This window comes from Strix aluco, chromosome 25 (genome assembly GCF_031877795.1).
Source record: "Strix aluco isolate bStrAlu1 chromosome 25, bStrAlu1.hap1, whole genome shotgun sequence".
Taxonomy (NCBI): Eukaryota; Metazoa; Chordata; class Aves; order Strigiformes; family Strigidae; genus Strix; species Strix aluco.
In genome coordinates, this window is record NC_133955.1 from 4,543,080 (window position 1) to 4,556,800 (window position 13,721).

The 13,721-nt window shown below is 50.6% G+C and overlaps 2 protein-coding genes across 4 annotated transcripts in view; both read left to right on the top strand.

Annotated features, from left to right (window-relative positions):
- Window positions 1-980: 980 nt before the first annotated feature.
- On the top strand, window positions 981-7,477 carry RPS10 (ribosomal protein S10). The gene is made up of 6 exons (XM_074850380.1): window positions 981-1,053; window positions 2,093-2,242; window positions 2,716-2,887; window positions 6,311-6,388; window positions 6,772-6,827; window positions 7,390-7,477. The coding sequence occupies exons 2-6, from the start codon at window positions 2,093-2,095 to the stop codon at window positions 7,429-7,431; spliced, it is 498 nt and encodes a 165-aa protein (XP_074706481.1). The 5' UTR covers window positions 981-1,053; the 3' UTR covers window positions 7,432-7,477.
- Window positions 7,478-9,970: 2,493 nt separating this feature from the next.
- NUDT3 (nudix hydrolase 3) overlaps window positions 9,971-13,721 on the top strand; it is a 33,048-nt gene continuing 29,297 nt past the window's right edge. Inside the window, exons 1-2 of one of the 3 annotated variants that reach the window (XM_074850377.1) lie at window positions 9,971-10,495; window positions 10,663-10,982. Coding sequence is in view for 2 of the 3 variants with exons in the window: in XM_074850379.1 (XP_074706480.1) it covers window positions 10,397-10,495 (99 nt within the window). In the remaining variant the exon portion in view is untranslated. The remainder of the gene's footprint in view (window positions 10,496-10,662; window positions 10,983-13,721) is intronic. The other 2 variants (XM_074850379.1, XM_074850378.1) reach the window with 2 other exon arrangements.

A 13,721-nucleotide genomic window follows, 5' to 3' on the forward strand; every position in this document is an offset into this window, starting at 1 on the left:
CAAACCTCCAAAAGGGCAGGAGCAGCCCTGGTCCGTGGGGGGACATTGCACAGGGTGGCCCTAAGGGGACACAGCTCCCGTCCCCCCATTGCACCCCGCCTGGGGCCACCACCTCCCCTCCCTGGACCAAGAGCCTGGCAGAGGGGGCTGCAGGTGGCCCCTGTCTCCTGGCCGGGCATTTTGGGGCACAAAGGGGACTTTGTGTGCCTGGAGCGAGTCCTGAGCCCTTTGCTCGGGTGTGTGAGCCCGGTGGGGAGCAGCCCAGGGTGGGACCCGTGGCTCCCCCGGGACCCCAGCCAGCGCTTTACAGCTCCAAAGGGCACTGCTGGCGGGTGACAGTGTGGTGACAGCCGGGGTGCCGTGGCACAGCACCGGGCACCGGTGACCCCGGGCTCCCTGCCACGCTCCTGTGCTCAGAACAGGGGAGCCAGACCCCCCCGAAATCACTGCCGGTGCCTGGCACGAAGCAGCTGCCCGTGGGGGGGAGGAAGCCATGACTGGGGGAGCGGGGGGGTGGCTCTTTGCCCTGGTACCCCCGGGGTGGGATCAGAAAGTGTCCCCTGGCTGGGGACAGCCCGGCCATCACTGAGGCCATGTGGGGATGTCACTCGTGTCCCTGCATGGACACAGGCCCGGGCTCGCCCGCAGAGCCGCTTCCCCTCCAAAATGGGGGGTGACATCACGGTCAGCGCTGGTGTCGGTTCCCGGGGCCACGCTGGGGTGGGGACATGGAGGAGGTGACACGAGTGGGGACGTGGAGGGAGAGGTCTGTGGTGGCGATCTGGAGGGGGCGGCTCTGGGGTGGGACGCGGAGGGAGGGCTCGGGGCCGGGGGCGCTGCTGACCCCGCGGAGCCGCCTGCCCGGAGCGGCGGTGACAATCCCCATCAGGCACCGCAGCGGGCACCCCACGCCCGGGCTGGAGGGGGCCTTCGCGCTTCACTCAGGCAGCGCTTCGGCCACCTCCTCCGCCGAAGGGACCTTCAGGAGGCCGGAAGCGGCTGCGCGGCGCATGCGCCCTCCTTTCCGCGCTCGGGCCCGCCGCTGCCGCCACGGTGAGGCCGCGCTCCGGGCCCGCATCGGCCTCGCATCGGCGCCATCCCGGGGCGGCGTCGTGGCGCCGCTGCCTGGCGGTGGTGGGGAGCCCCGGCCCGGCCCCCCGCGGGGGGATTTCCGGGATGGAGGGGGGATCCAGGCCCGAGTTTGCGGGGCGGGAGGGACCGGGGGGCACTAGGCCGCGGGGAGGTCCCGTTACCGGGGGGAGGGGGGGGCAGGCCTCGGGCTGGAGGGTCCTGGGCTGGGGCGGCTGCTCCAGGGTCTCCCCCTACTCCCGACGAGCCGCGGCGGACGCCCCGTTGAGTTCCCAGCGGTAACCCCGGGGCCTTCCACCCCGAGAGGCTCCCGTGGTGGAGGTCCTCGACCTACCGAGGGCTCTGCCCTGCTCGGAGCCGGCGGACCGCGGTGCCCAGCCGCTCAGGAGCTCCGTGTGTGCCGGCGTGTCAGGGAACCATCGCCCGGAGCTGAATGTTCCCTCGCTGGGGTGCGACTGCGGCAGCGCGGCTCTGGTGTGCGCTTGTGGGCCTCGGGGGTGCTCCTGGGCGAGCGAGGTGTGCTGCCAGGCTCTGCTCCCGGCTCTGAGGGGAGGGCGAGAGGCTTCCTCACCTCCCGACTTAAGTGTGAATTAACAACAGCAGCACAAGTGTCCTCAGGCCTCTGGCTGGTAGAGCCAAAACACACCTTACCCTGAGCTGTGTCTCTGCTCCACCTGCATCAGCCCTTGTCTCTTGTTTTTGACTGACATAAGATCGTTTACAGTCTTTAATATGGTGATGTGATTTAATGTTAATGATCAAAAGTTTGGACTGCTCGGTTTTCCTTTGCGGGAAGACAATGGGAAGGGACACCCAGCAGCTCAGGTGTTGAAAAGTAGTTTGGAAAGGTCTTGTAGGAGATGGAAATCTGGGGGGTGTTATTTATGTGTTGGGCATCTTGTACAAACTAGCGCTGTCGTTATTTTATTACTTCTGGTAGACTCCTGAGTGCATTTATTTTAAATCAGCAGTATTTACTGCCTGTGGCTTATCTCACGTTCAGATGTTGATGCCCAAGAAGAACCGAATTGCCATCTACGAACTCCTTTTTAAGGAGGGAGTGATGGTGGCCAAGAAAGATGTCCACATGCCGAAGCACCCTGAGCTCGTCGACAAGAACGTGCCCAACCTCCATGTCATGAAAGCCATGCAGGTACGGAGGCGAGGGCGGGCTGCGGGGGCCGGGCTGCCAGCCAGCTGGGATCTGGGCACGCGAGATTGTTGCCTACCTATGAATAAACATCATCAGCTGTTACCAAATAAACATTGTCAGATGTTGCCTTGCATTTGCTGTTTCTTTCCTACTACAGTTATTTTCCCATTTTTCTGATTTTTGCTGTTTGCTCTTTGGTTTGTTGTTCCCCGCAGACCATAGAAAGTTATTCCTTTGTGGATCCACATGTCTAGCTCCATTGTTGAAGCTATGACACCTCTGTGTGTGATAGCCTTGTGTTTTCTCACAGAATGGGAATGATGCTGTAATTTTGTCCTGGGCATGTGAATTCTTATTCCCCACATGCCCCTCATAAGCTCTTGCGTTCACAAAAGCACTTGGTGAGGCTGTTGATTGAAATATTGAACAGTGATAAGGATCACACATGAAGTAATTGAGAATTCTCTCTCTAGTCTCTGAAATCCCGTGGTTATGTGAAAGAGCAGTTTGCGTGGAGGCATTTCTACTGGTATCTGACCAACGAGGGCATCCAGTACCTGCGCGATTACCTTCACCTCCCCCCTGAGATCGTCCCCGCAACCTTGCGCCGCAGCCGCCCGGAGACTGGCAGACCACGACCCAAAGGTAAGCGACGGTTGAGAGGTGACTGATGAGTCAGCAGGGGGAAGCAGGGAACGAGGTTAAGTGTGTTAGTGCTGGTGTGGTGGACAGTCAGCTTCCAGCCCAGACTGCTCTGAGTTGCTGTGATTTTTGGAGGTATAAACATTAATAGATCAAGGAGACATGTATAGGTTTTGCTGGTTTTGTATTTGGCACTAGTCTGGTGGCCACTGGCCTACTGAAAAGTTGGAGAAAGCTGTGAGACTGACTGGGAGAAATGCTTGTGAGTGTGGGACTTGCCTTTCTCTGGTCACACAAGTGACTGGAATTACTGAGCGCGGGCGTGCTGGAACTGCTGGTTCTGGATGGAGGTACCAGGTGGTGCCCAGACATGGCTGAGGGCCAAGACAGGGGATGTCTCTAGCTGCCGGGGCTTTCAAAAACTCTTCTTTTGGGAAGAGCCTGCAGCAATCCCTGCAATTCTCCCTCAGGAAGATGGTGTGTGCAGTGCTGGTCTAGCCCAGCAGGTACAGAGGACCTTGTCTCTGCCTGAGTTCCCCTTAGAACAACTGCCTGGGAGGCTGTTGTGTAAAGGTTGCGTGGCCTTGGCTAGGGTTGCCGAGATAGGGAACAAACTTGCGTTCAGGTGTAGCACATGGGCACAGGATTTGATGACTGAAAGTGAAAGTGAAGCCAGAGTGCTGGATGTGCTTCATGGGGGGTTCAGCTGTGGCACCTGCGGTCCGGTTGCATATCCAGGGTTCTGCCTTTATCACGTGCGCTTGACATGCTGTTAGGCGACTCAGATTGTTAAAGCTGCTTTTGCTTTTTAAAAGATTTACAACAAATACATGTGATATATTGGGCTTGTAGTTCTTACTTTTTCTCAGTGGGTTTTTCATACCCCAAAGTGAAGGAGATGCTGGTCAGGGAAACAGATGTGCTGTTGATGCTGACCTCTCAGATTGCCCACAGCTGCCTCTGCACAGGCACCTCCCTGCAAAATGTGTTGTAGACCCACTTGCAGATGGCTGAACTCTATTTCCAGAAGGTATTCTTCTCTGGTTGCAAATGACAGTATTAAATAATAAAGTGTGGGTTCCAGACCTTCCTATTTAGTCCACACGAGGCAGAAGCTACACTGTTTCCTTGTGGATGCTTGGTTTTGGCCTGTGAATGGCTTGTGAAGCATTTTGATACCATTTATTGTGAGCAATGTCATATAGTAGTGCAGTTCATACAATCATATAGTAGTGTAGTACAAAGAAACTTGAAGTGAATGTGCTGAAGCCACCATGCCCCTCAGTTCAGTTCCGAGAAGGGTACTGTGTTCCAAGCTCATAATTTGGAATAGGAGGGATGGTTACCTTGCTTGTATGTGTTTAGAAATGCTCTGCGAAATCCCTTCTGCTTAGTTTTCCTTGGTTTTTTGTCCAGTAGTAGAGAAGAAACACCACAGTGCAGAACATGGATTGTAAAATTGATCTTTGGGGAGATAAAAACTTCTGGAAACTTAGAGAAAGGAGAGAGAAAATTACTGCAGCTGTGGTTGGCAGAACAGTGTTGCCAGGTCTCTAGGGGCAAGAGATGTTTCTTCTCCCTCAAGGCAGAAGATGGTGGGTCTTCTGCTTTGTGTGGAGTTGCCTCTTGTGTTTACCAGGAATGCTGCTGTAGAATGTCATCCTGCCCTTAAAGCGGGACTTGCTGTGTGGAAAGGGGAGTCCCTGCATGACAAAGCTCTTTCTGGTAGATGGTAGGAGTCTACTCCTGCTTCTGAGCTACATCGCATCCCGTCCCCAAGTACTGGGCACTGCGCTGGGGCCGGAGGCTGTGGGCATGGGGTGCTGAGGCCTTCACCTGCTTCTCCTGCAACTTGTTTTTGAGCCTAGCAAAACTGTAGCATCGTCTGCTTCAAAGGAAAGAATTGCATTGTAACTAGTAAAGTGATTGTTTCTTTGATCTCTGAGTAGCTTTGGATGTTATCGAATTTATTCTTTAGATGTTGTGTTTATCCAGCGAGCTAAAGAAACTGCGTATCTGATGGGGGGGGGGGGGGGGGGGGGACGGGACTTACAGATCCTGGCTAAAATTTACTTGGGGTTTCTGCTGTGAGGAAGCTTCCCTTTGCAGCATCTCAGGCCATTTCAGTGCAGTGCCGCAGACCTCATTCAGTCCGCACCTCGGCAGGGTTAGCTGGCAGGGCTGCACAAATTGCCCGTTCCTGTGCTGTTTCTCTGTGATTACCTGCCTCAGGCTGCAGCAGGCCAGGAGCCGCAGAGCCATGTGTGGATGGTGGTGCAGAATCCAGGCTTGATGGGTCTTGCTTGACCTCTGGGGGGTTTGGGGCCTTTGCTGGTACTTCCATGCAGTGCTACTGACTTTCTCAAGTAAGGTTTGGCACAAAAGCTGGAGCAGTTAGTCTAAAGCAGGTTTTGGATTACTGTGTATTTGATATTTGTAATTTGTGTCTCTGTTACAGATGTAATTGAACTGTTAGACGTGAAGGATGGGCAGATCTGAAGTTTAAAATAATCCATTGGCTAGGGGATGTGCTGTAATGGTTTAACCTGACAGAAGGGAAGGACACAGAAGCACTTGTAGGACATTACTCTGCTTGCACAGCAGTGGGTTGTGTTTCTCTTTGTCATAAAAGCATCTATTATAAGAACTGGTTTTTGTATGGGAAAACTAATGCCTATAGGATAAATCAAGCCTGTAGAAGCGCGTGATTTATGTTTCTTGCCGCATGCTTGAGACTGCTAGTACACTGTGGTGTGCCAGGCAGCAGCTGCCCTTAAATGTGTCTTGCTGCCTGAGCGTGAAGACCTTGGCCTGGTGCTGGGGGAGCGTATTTCATGTTTGATGGTCAGGGTGAACCCTGTAAGAGTGGCACAGAGGCTGCCAGTTCCACCACATCTGTTTCTTCCCTGCAAGTGTTCTGTCTGATATTAATCTGATGTTACATAGATAATCTGCTCTTAGTTTTATTAATCTATTCCATTGTGGAGGATTTGTGATACTGATAGTGTAGCTGTATTTTAGGTTGGGATCAGAATGTTGTGTAGTTTGTGACTTGGCTATGAACAAATTTGTCAGATGTGACAGATTCCCTGTATTTCTGATTTTTTTTTTTATTATCATTAATTTTTTGGCTCTTGTTTGAAGGCCAGAAGACTGTTGAGATGATGCTGTAAATCCGTTTTTCAGATTATTTAACTTTAACCCAAGCACAAGCTGGTGCAGATTTTACCCTTAAAATGAAATTCTTGCTATATCACATTTTTGTGTAGGTTTATCTACGCTGAGCTGTTAAGGTGCAGCTCTGTTGGTAGATCTAATGCTCAGCTGGAGGGTTTTTTCCCACCTTGAGATGCAGGGTCACCCATGGAGCGAGCTGTTTGTGTGCTGGGTAAGCAATGTAGTTGATGTTGCTCTTTTCCCTTTCAGGTCTGGAAGGTGAACGCCCCGCGCGTCTCACTCGGGGAGAAGCTGACAGGGACACGTACAGACGCAGTGCTGTTCCACGTGAGTGTCCATCATCTTGCTCTATGAATATCAGGCTGGCCTTGCTCTCTGGGCGGGTTATCTCTTTGGGAGAATTGTCTTCAGTATTGGCCTCCTTTCAAGAAGAAAAGAGGAAAATTAGACTCTTGGCGTAGCTTGGGCATTTACGCAACAGTTCATCTCTATCTGCTTATGGATAGGAGTCTTTTGAATTCTGTCAGGCTGGGCTGTGGGATTTTCTCTGGGGTGGGTTCAGTGACTTTCTAACAGCCTCTATAATAGCTATTTTATTTTGCTGTGTTTCGCCTCAGTTTTAGTTGATTGTAAAGCTTTGATTCCAAGCAGGAGCACTGTACTTGGGGCGTGGATTCCTTGGTTAGTAACTCATTCTTCTCTCTCTTCAGCTGGCGCTGACAAGAAGGCTGAGGCTGGTGCTGGAGCAGCCACTGAATTCCAATTTGTGAGTATTTGCATTGAGATTTGCTTCCTTTATTGAGTTTTTCATTAGGAGAAAGTGGATGGGTCATACCTGCATGCTCTGCAGTGTGGTGCTTTTGAGGTGTGCCAGCTGGGGTTGGGTTTTTGGCTCTCATTGTGTGAGAGAGGCTGGCAACTGTTAACCCTTTATGCCCAGCTGCATTCCTGTTGGGGAAACTACCTGATGGCCTCGCTGCTGTGACGGGAAGCCAGTGACACATTTGAGAAGCATGCTGAGCTCTCTGGAGGAAATGCATGATTTTCTACATCAGAAATAGAAAAGTTTTAGACACGATCCACAGAGCTGACTAGGATGGGTTGATTTTGTTCTTGGTATTGCTCATCTGGTTAACCTGGGTCAGGTGGCCAGTCTCAAGCAGATCAGAGTTAGGCTGTTCTTGGAGAGGGAATGCTTAGCAAAGTAATGCGAAGTTGAGGAAAGACAGCTAGCTCTTTTATGATGTTGGTGGTTCTTGCTGCTGTGTATTTGTCGCTGTCACTTGCTTAATACGGTGACTTCTAATGCTCTTCCTTTTCTGTTGCAGAGAGGTGGATTTGGTCGTGGACGTGGTCAGCCTCCTCAGTAGAACTTCTGCTCATGTTTTGTGTATAATAAAATAGGTGAAAATGCCACCTGGGTTGCATCACTGTGTCTTATTTAAGTGCATAAATCTAGAGCTCATGCAGCAGAGAGGTGACTCAAATCTTTGGCATGTGTAACAACAGTAGTGGAGTAACTTGTGATTAGAAAACAGGTTATAGAAAAGGAAGTTTGTAGGTTTGGTGGTTACTGAGGTAGGGCTTTGCTAGTGCATAGAGGTGATTCTCATGGAGGAATGAGCAGCCTTGGTTCATGGCAGTGCAGAAGTGCTGCAGGCAGTTTTTCTCCTCAGGAAGATGCTCATTTCTAGTAATTCCCAGTAATGCAGTAAAGCCGGGCTGAGAGACAATTCTATTTTGCAGACAGAGCATTCAGCAAGTTCAGCTGTGTCAGCCTGAGGCCCTCTGTGAATCGGACCCAACCAGTGCAGGCAGGTGAGCATTTTCCTTACCCCAGTTCTGAAATGACTGGATTAATTAACCGTGGCTTGAGAAGGATGGGTGCTTGTGGCAGCAGCTGCTGCTGGCGGGAGCTGAGCAGAGCTGGGGCGGGAGCGCAGCCGCTCCCCTGCAGTGTGCAGCAGCCAGTAGATGTCACTCGCCAGCTAATGAGGGGATGATGCTAATTGGGAATGGCTGTCTGCAGCGTGGTAAATGGTACCTCGTTCAGGGCAGCCTTGATACCACACAAGGGCTAGATGCTAACCTAGGGGGAAAGGAGTTCATTCCAGTCCTAGTTTGGGGTGAGGGAAATGGTGGGCACGAGGTTATTTTTTTAAAATTTATTTCTGAGGGAGTTAGCACTGTGGGGAGAGACTAGGTGTTTCGAATCTTTGACTGATCCATCTGCCTCTGTTGAAGTTTGTGGGTTATGATTTAGCTAAACCTAATCCAGACTAACCTGCTGGATTTGCCAGAACGCACTTTACAGCCTAGCTTTTAAAGGGAATGTGCTTTTTTTTTTCCAAGCTCTTTTTTTCAACTTAACTAGTGAGCTTCTGGGTTGTCCAGCTCTACTGGGGCTTCTTGTTCTAAGTTGCTGCTTATTTTATCCTACAGTGGAGTAGTAATGTTTACAATTTATGCATTATAGTTGTGATTCTGTTTGGGAAATGTTGCGTTCAGCAAAACGTTTAGCCTCATGTGAAATTAAGCAACTATTTCAAATCACTTGGAGTATTTCAGTGTGTGGCAATTGGTGTGAAATGCTGTTTTCTTCCAAAAGAATATTTGACTCATTGAAGGGAAGGTTTAAAGGGAAGATCCAGATGAGCATGTAAAAATTGATTTTGTTTTGGGGTGAAGAGCCCCAGTCTAAATGGACTTCCACAACGGAAGTATTGCCTCCACATTTTTAATCTACTAGTCTCCTGACCCACCAGTCTGTCCAGCTTGGGATGGGAGCTCTGTGAGGCAGAGAGGATCCCATCCTCATCCTCTCAAAGCTTTTTAGCATTCATGAGCTGTGGAGGGGGGGATTTGAGAGCATGGCTGTTAACAGTGTCTCCTTTCTGGATGGTGCCTCCCCTGGGTGCTCTCTAGTGGGATCCACACCTGGCAAAGAGCCTTTTATTGCACCCATGTGCAGAGTCAGAAAATGATAAAGGCTTCTTGGGTTACCCTCCATTTTTGACTGTCTCCTGTGGTGTGGCGGAGACCAGGCTGCTGAAGCCAAACCACTGCTGGGCAAATACCGCTCAGAGAAGTATTTGACCCTTTGCCAGGGTTTTCCTCCTGGGGGAGCACACAAAATTGGGGCTGGGGAGGCCGTGGGGGGCTGTGGCGTACAGTGGCACCCCTCTGCCTGCGATCGCCCTGCAAACAAGCCAAGCCCTGGCAAAATGGGGTGATGCTGATGTTAGCCACTCCTGGGGTGCAATTTTAGGGGCTTACAGGCTGCCCAGTGAAATTGTGCCCTGAGGCTGAAGCCAAAAAATGCTTAAAAAGGCCCCTGGGGGGCAAGGAGTGTGTGTAATAGCAGGGGGCCCTGCAAGTGCCCCCCATGAGGTGGCTCGGTGCTGGTGCCTTCCCGAGCTGAGGCCACCTGGCTTGTAGAGGACCCCCACTCCCTGCTTCCCCGGGGTGCAGATCCCTCCCCCCCGGTTTGTTCCGCTCCCGCCCGTGGGGTACAATGGGACCCCCGCAACCTCGCTCCGCCACTGGCGTAAGCCGCCCCCCCCCCCCGCCTTGCGCAAGATGGGCGTTCTTCCCTCCCCAGCGTCTGCGCGCTTTGCGTAGAGCCGCTGTCAAAGCGGAGCCATGTGCGCGGGGGGCCGGCTCTGCCCCGGCGCCTTTTGCGTAACTGCCAAGGGCGCCCCAGCACGCAGCCGCCCGGCGGCTTACGAACAGCCTTATTCCCGAAGGCGGCCTACGCCGTGCCGCTGGCGCAGAGGGCTCGGCGTGGAGGCGGAGGGAGGAGGCGGAGGCGTGGTGGCGCCGTCTGCGCGGGGCGGGAGGGGGGGAGCGATTCTGGAAGCCGGGCTGCGCCGTCTGCGTGGCGGGCGCGCCGTGAAGCGACAGGGGGCAGCCACCGCCTCCCCCGCCCGGCGGCTCTACGCCGTTTGCGTAGCGTGCCCCAAGATGGCGTCGCGGTCGTCGTCGTCGGCGGTGGCCGGAGCGCTGGCAGCGGCGGCGGAGCGGCTGGAAGTGAAGGGAGGGATGAGGCGGGCGAAAGGCGGCAGCGCGTAGCGGGCGGCTCCCGGCCTGCGGGAGACAGAGCGTAGACCGAGAAAGAGACTGTCGCGGGGAGGCGGCCCCCCTCTGTGTGTGTGTGTCCCGTCCCCCCCCCCCCCCCCCCCCCCCCCGTCCTTCCCCGCCCGCCCCTCACGGGAGCCCCGGCGGGTCCTTCCCGGCGCCGCCACCCTGCCCACCCCCGCCCTCTAGGCCGCGGGCTTCGCCGTCCTCCGGCCTGCCGCCCCCCACCCCACCCCAGCCGCCCCCTCGGAGCGGAGGATGATGAAGCTCAAGTCCAACCAGACGCGCACCTACGACGGGGACGGCTACAAGAAGCGGGCGGCCTGCCTGTGCTTCCGCAGCGAGAGCGAGGAGGAGGTGAGGGCCGGGGGACCGCGGCCGGCCGGGGGTTGTGTCCCCCCTCGGGGACAGGGGTGGGGGCGAAGCCGGGTCCCGCAGGGGACCTCCGAGCAGCGACCTGTGCCCCCGGAGCCGCCCGGGTGTGACTTGGTTGCGGCGGGATTTTTTTTTTTTTTTTTTCCTAGGTGCAATTAAGCATCGCTGGGAAAGTTGGTGTTTCCCCTTCTTCTTTATTTTTCACCTCTAAACATGAGGAAAATGCCCAGAATGAAAGATTGTGTATCATGGGGTGGTGGAACAGTCTGGTAAGGAGTGTTGTGGCACGGGATGGGATTTGGCAGTTGAGTGGACCGACCACGCTGGCAGAACTTCAGTCCAGCACATCACATGAGATGGGAGAGGAAACCTGACCTTGGATTTATAAAAAGAAACTGGGATAAAAGGGGACTGATGGAGTGCCAGAAGCTGCTGTCCAGAGAGGCTTGGGAGGAAGTGGGAATTAAAGGTAGGTTGGTTAGTTTAAGAACGGCCGTGTTGCTAAGTGGTTGTATTGTCCGTGAAGTTAAAAGGAGAAACTTTACTCAGATGTGCAGTTTTTGACTATTCCTTTTTAATATCTTCTCAGCGTGGGCTTGGGTACTCGGGACAAGCTAGGCTGCAGGTCTTTTTTTGCTTCTTCTGGAATCAGGCATACTTCATTTCATTTACTGGTTCCTGAGTGGTTGTGCTAAAGTCTTTGTTCTCCTGATTATCATATTTGTAGCTACAGGAAATCGGAAGGGAATGCAGACAAGTTCACTGGAGGAAAGTAAATTAGCATACTGTTCAGTTATTATTTAACACGGTGAAGGAGGTTTGACAAACCCTTTGTAGCTGTGCTGTCATGGTGAAGAGTGTCAACATTTCAAGCATAAACGGTCTGAAATGAAAACAGTATGTTTTGGTGAAGCGTTCATTGTAGCTGGACTTTCAGGAAATTTATGATACTTTGAACTAACTATGAAGAACGTAATCATATCATGTAATAATACTGGGGCTAATCAGCGTGGATGGTTGAAGGCACCTGCGTTTCCTGATGCAATTTTACACAATTTGTGTGGCAAGTGTGGCAACTCTTCTCAAGAGTTAGATGCTTGACCATGTTTGATTGCAGTATGGTTGAAAATAGAAATGTAATTTTAACAGTTGCCTGATGCAATCAGCTTTTGAGTGGTTGTTAGTCTTTATTTTACAACTCCTCATTTTGCAGTGTCATACGGGCTCCAGCTTACCCCACGGCAGTGGTCTGGTACATCCTCTGGCCAGTGGGCTCTTACGGTGTTGGTGACACAAAGGTTTGTTAACATGGCAGTTTCACAATACTGGCCCGAGATGGTTGAAGAAGGAAAAGTAAACTCGTTCTAGAGGCATGCTAACTTGTGACAGATTTCTTTCAGTGTAGGTTAAGCTGGTTGGGTTTGTTTATGGTTGAGCTTTAAAGCCATTTTTATGTCAAAGTTGTGTCTGTGTTGTGGTTTGCAACAACTTTCAGTGGATTGAAAATCTCATTTAATTTAAATTGGTACAATTTCAGCCTTTAGTTTCAAGGTAAGACCTAGAGTAGAAAAATCTGTTTCCCGTTTCAAAGGGGGGAGTTCAGAGGTAGCTGTCTCTCTGTGCTAATTGTGCCTTGTCATTTCCATGGGTCTGTTACGAGGGCAGCAAGCGAAGCTCTGGAAAACTTTTCGTGTATCAGGGCAATAGAGGTTCTCACGCGAGCATCGTTTCCTCACTGGAGCTTTGGTCGCTGTTGGTGACTGGCCCTGTCTCTGATCTCCCCAATAAAATCAGGTGATGTGTTGTACTGCTCTGTGACCCATAAAGGAGCACTAATTGCTTTGTAAATGATGCAGCATGGGATGTAGATTGATTTCCTCAAGTATGTGCATGTGTGTGCTTTTTTATAAGTGAGCCACAGAAATAGTGAAGCAATGAATTATAGTTTTTACTTTGAATTAGCCTCCTAAGGACATCACACAGCCTTTCGAACGCCGTATTTATTTATGGTACCTGTGTATTTAACGCAGAGCTGAAGCTGTGTCCTGTGTTCTCATCTATTACATACCTACTGCAGTGGCTGGTCATGAAGTGGACCTTTTCAACAAATGCGTTTAGGAAAGGTGTTATCGAGTCACACCACCCTGAACACAGGCGTGCCAGAATGGATTCCTTTCACAGCTACTGCTCTTCATCTTAGTCAAAAGGCCTGGAAGCCATTTAAGTTACGCTTGTATCGATTACTTAAATCAGCAAGCAAGAAACCTTGATTTTTATGAATTTCTCTTTCTAATTATTTCTTAGGTTAGATCTCACTTGTTGGTGTTTAAATAAACTTTTATTTGAGAGAAGTCTACTTGTCTGCTCTTACTGCTACTTGCACTTTGATAACAAGAAAGGTGTTATCTGTACACAGTTAATTATATAGTTTAACATGTCTGTGAAAGATTTCCGTTTCTCTTGGAGAATAATACATTTTTTTGTGTGCTACTGACATTTTATTATTGATTACTTCTATTTAAATGGAAATTGAGATCTATTTAAAAGGCCTCTCCAGGGAGGGGGAGGAAGAAACAATCAAAGTATGTTAGTTAAAGACCCATTAAAAGCTTACTGTTTAAAAAGAAAACAAACATGTTTTGATAAATAATTTAAGCTCACTGTATTTTAAAGTATTATTTTTTTCTAGGACTGGCTGTTTCTGGTTACTGTTTCTTTTAAGTGCTTAAGAAATAGTGGATCTTATCTCTTGTGGTTCTTCTTCATTTCCTGCTATGAATTTAAAAAACCAAATTTTTTCCCTTTTTTTAAACCTCTAATTAGTTCCTGAATTATACAGTTTTGTCAATGAACAAGAAGAAATAAGAAAAATTCTGTTACTGCTTACAGAGGAGGCTACTTTTTTTCTTTGTAGGTGTTTACCCCTAACTCATCAGTTCATTGATTTAATTTTCTTTAAATCTTAGCAATCAATGGAGATTGCTAAAACAGCATCTCTTTGGTTAGGCATTATATTTGCAAATAAAGAGTCTTAACATAATAATGCTTAATATCCTTTTCAGTTTTTAAGTGATTTATTTTTTCCGTATGCTGCTCGAGGTTGCGCATTTTCTCTGTATTGCATTTGGAAGCTACTACTTTTGGACATGAAAGAAGCTCTGGAACATTTCTGGAAGACCAAACGTTGGCTGAAAAGATGTCTTTGTTA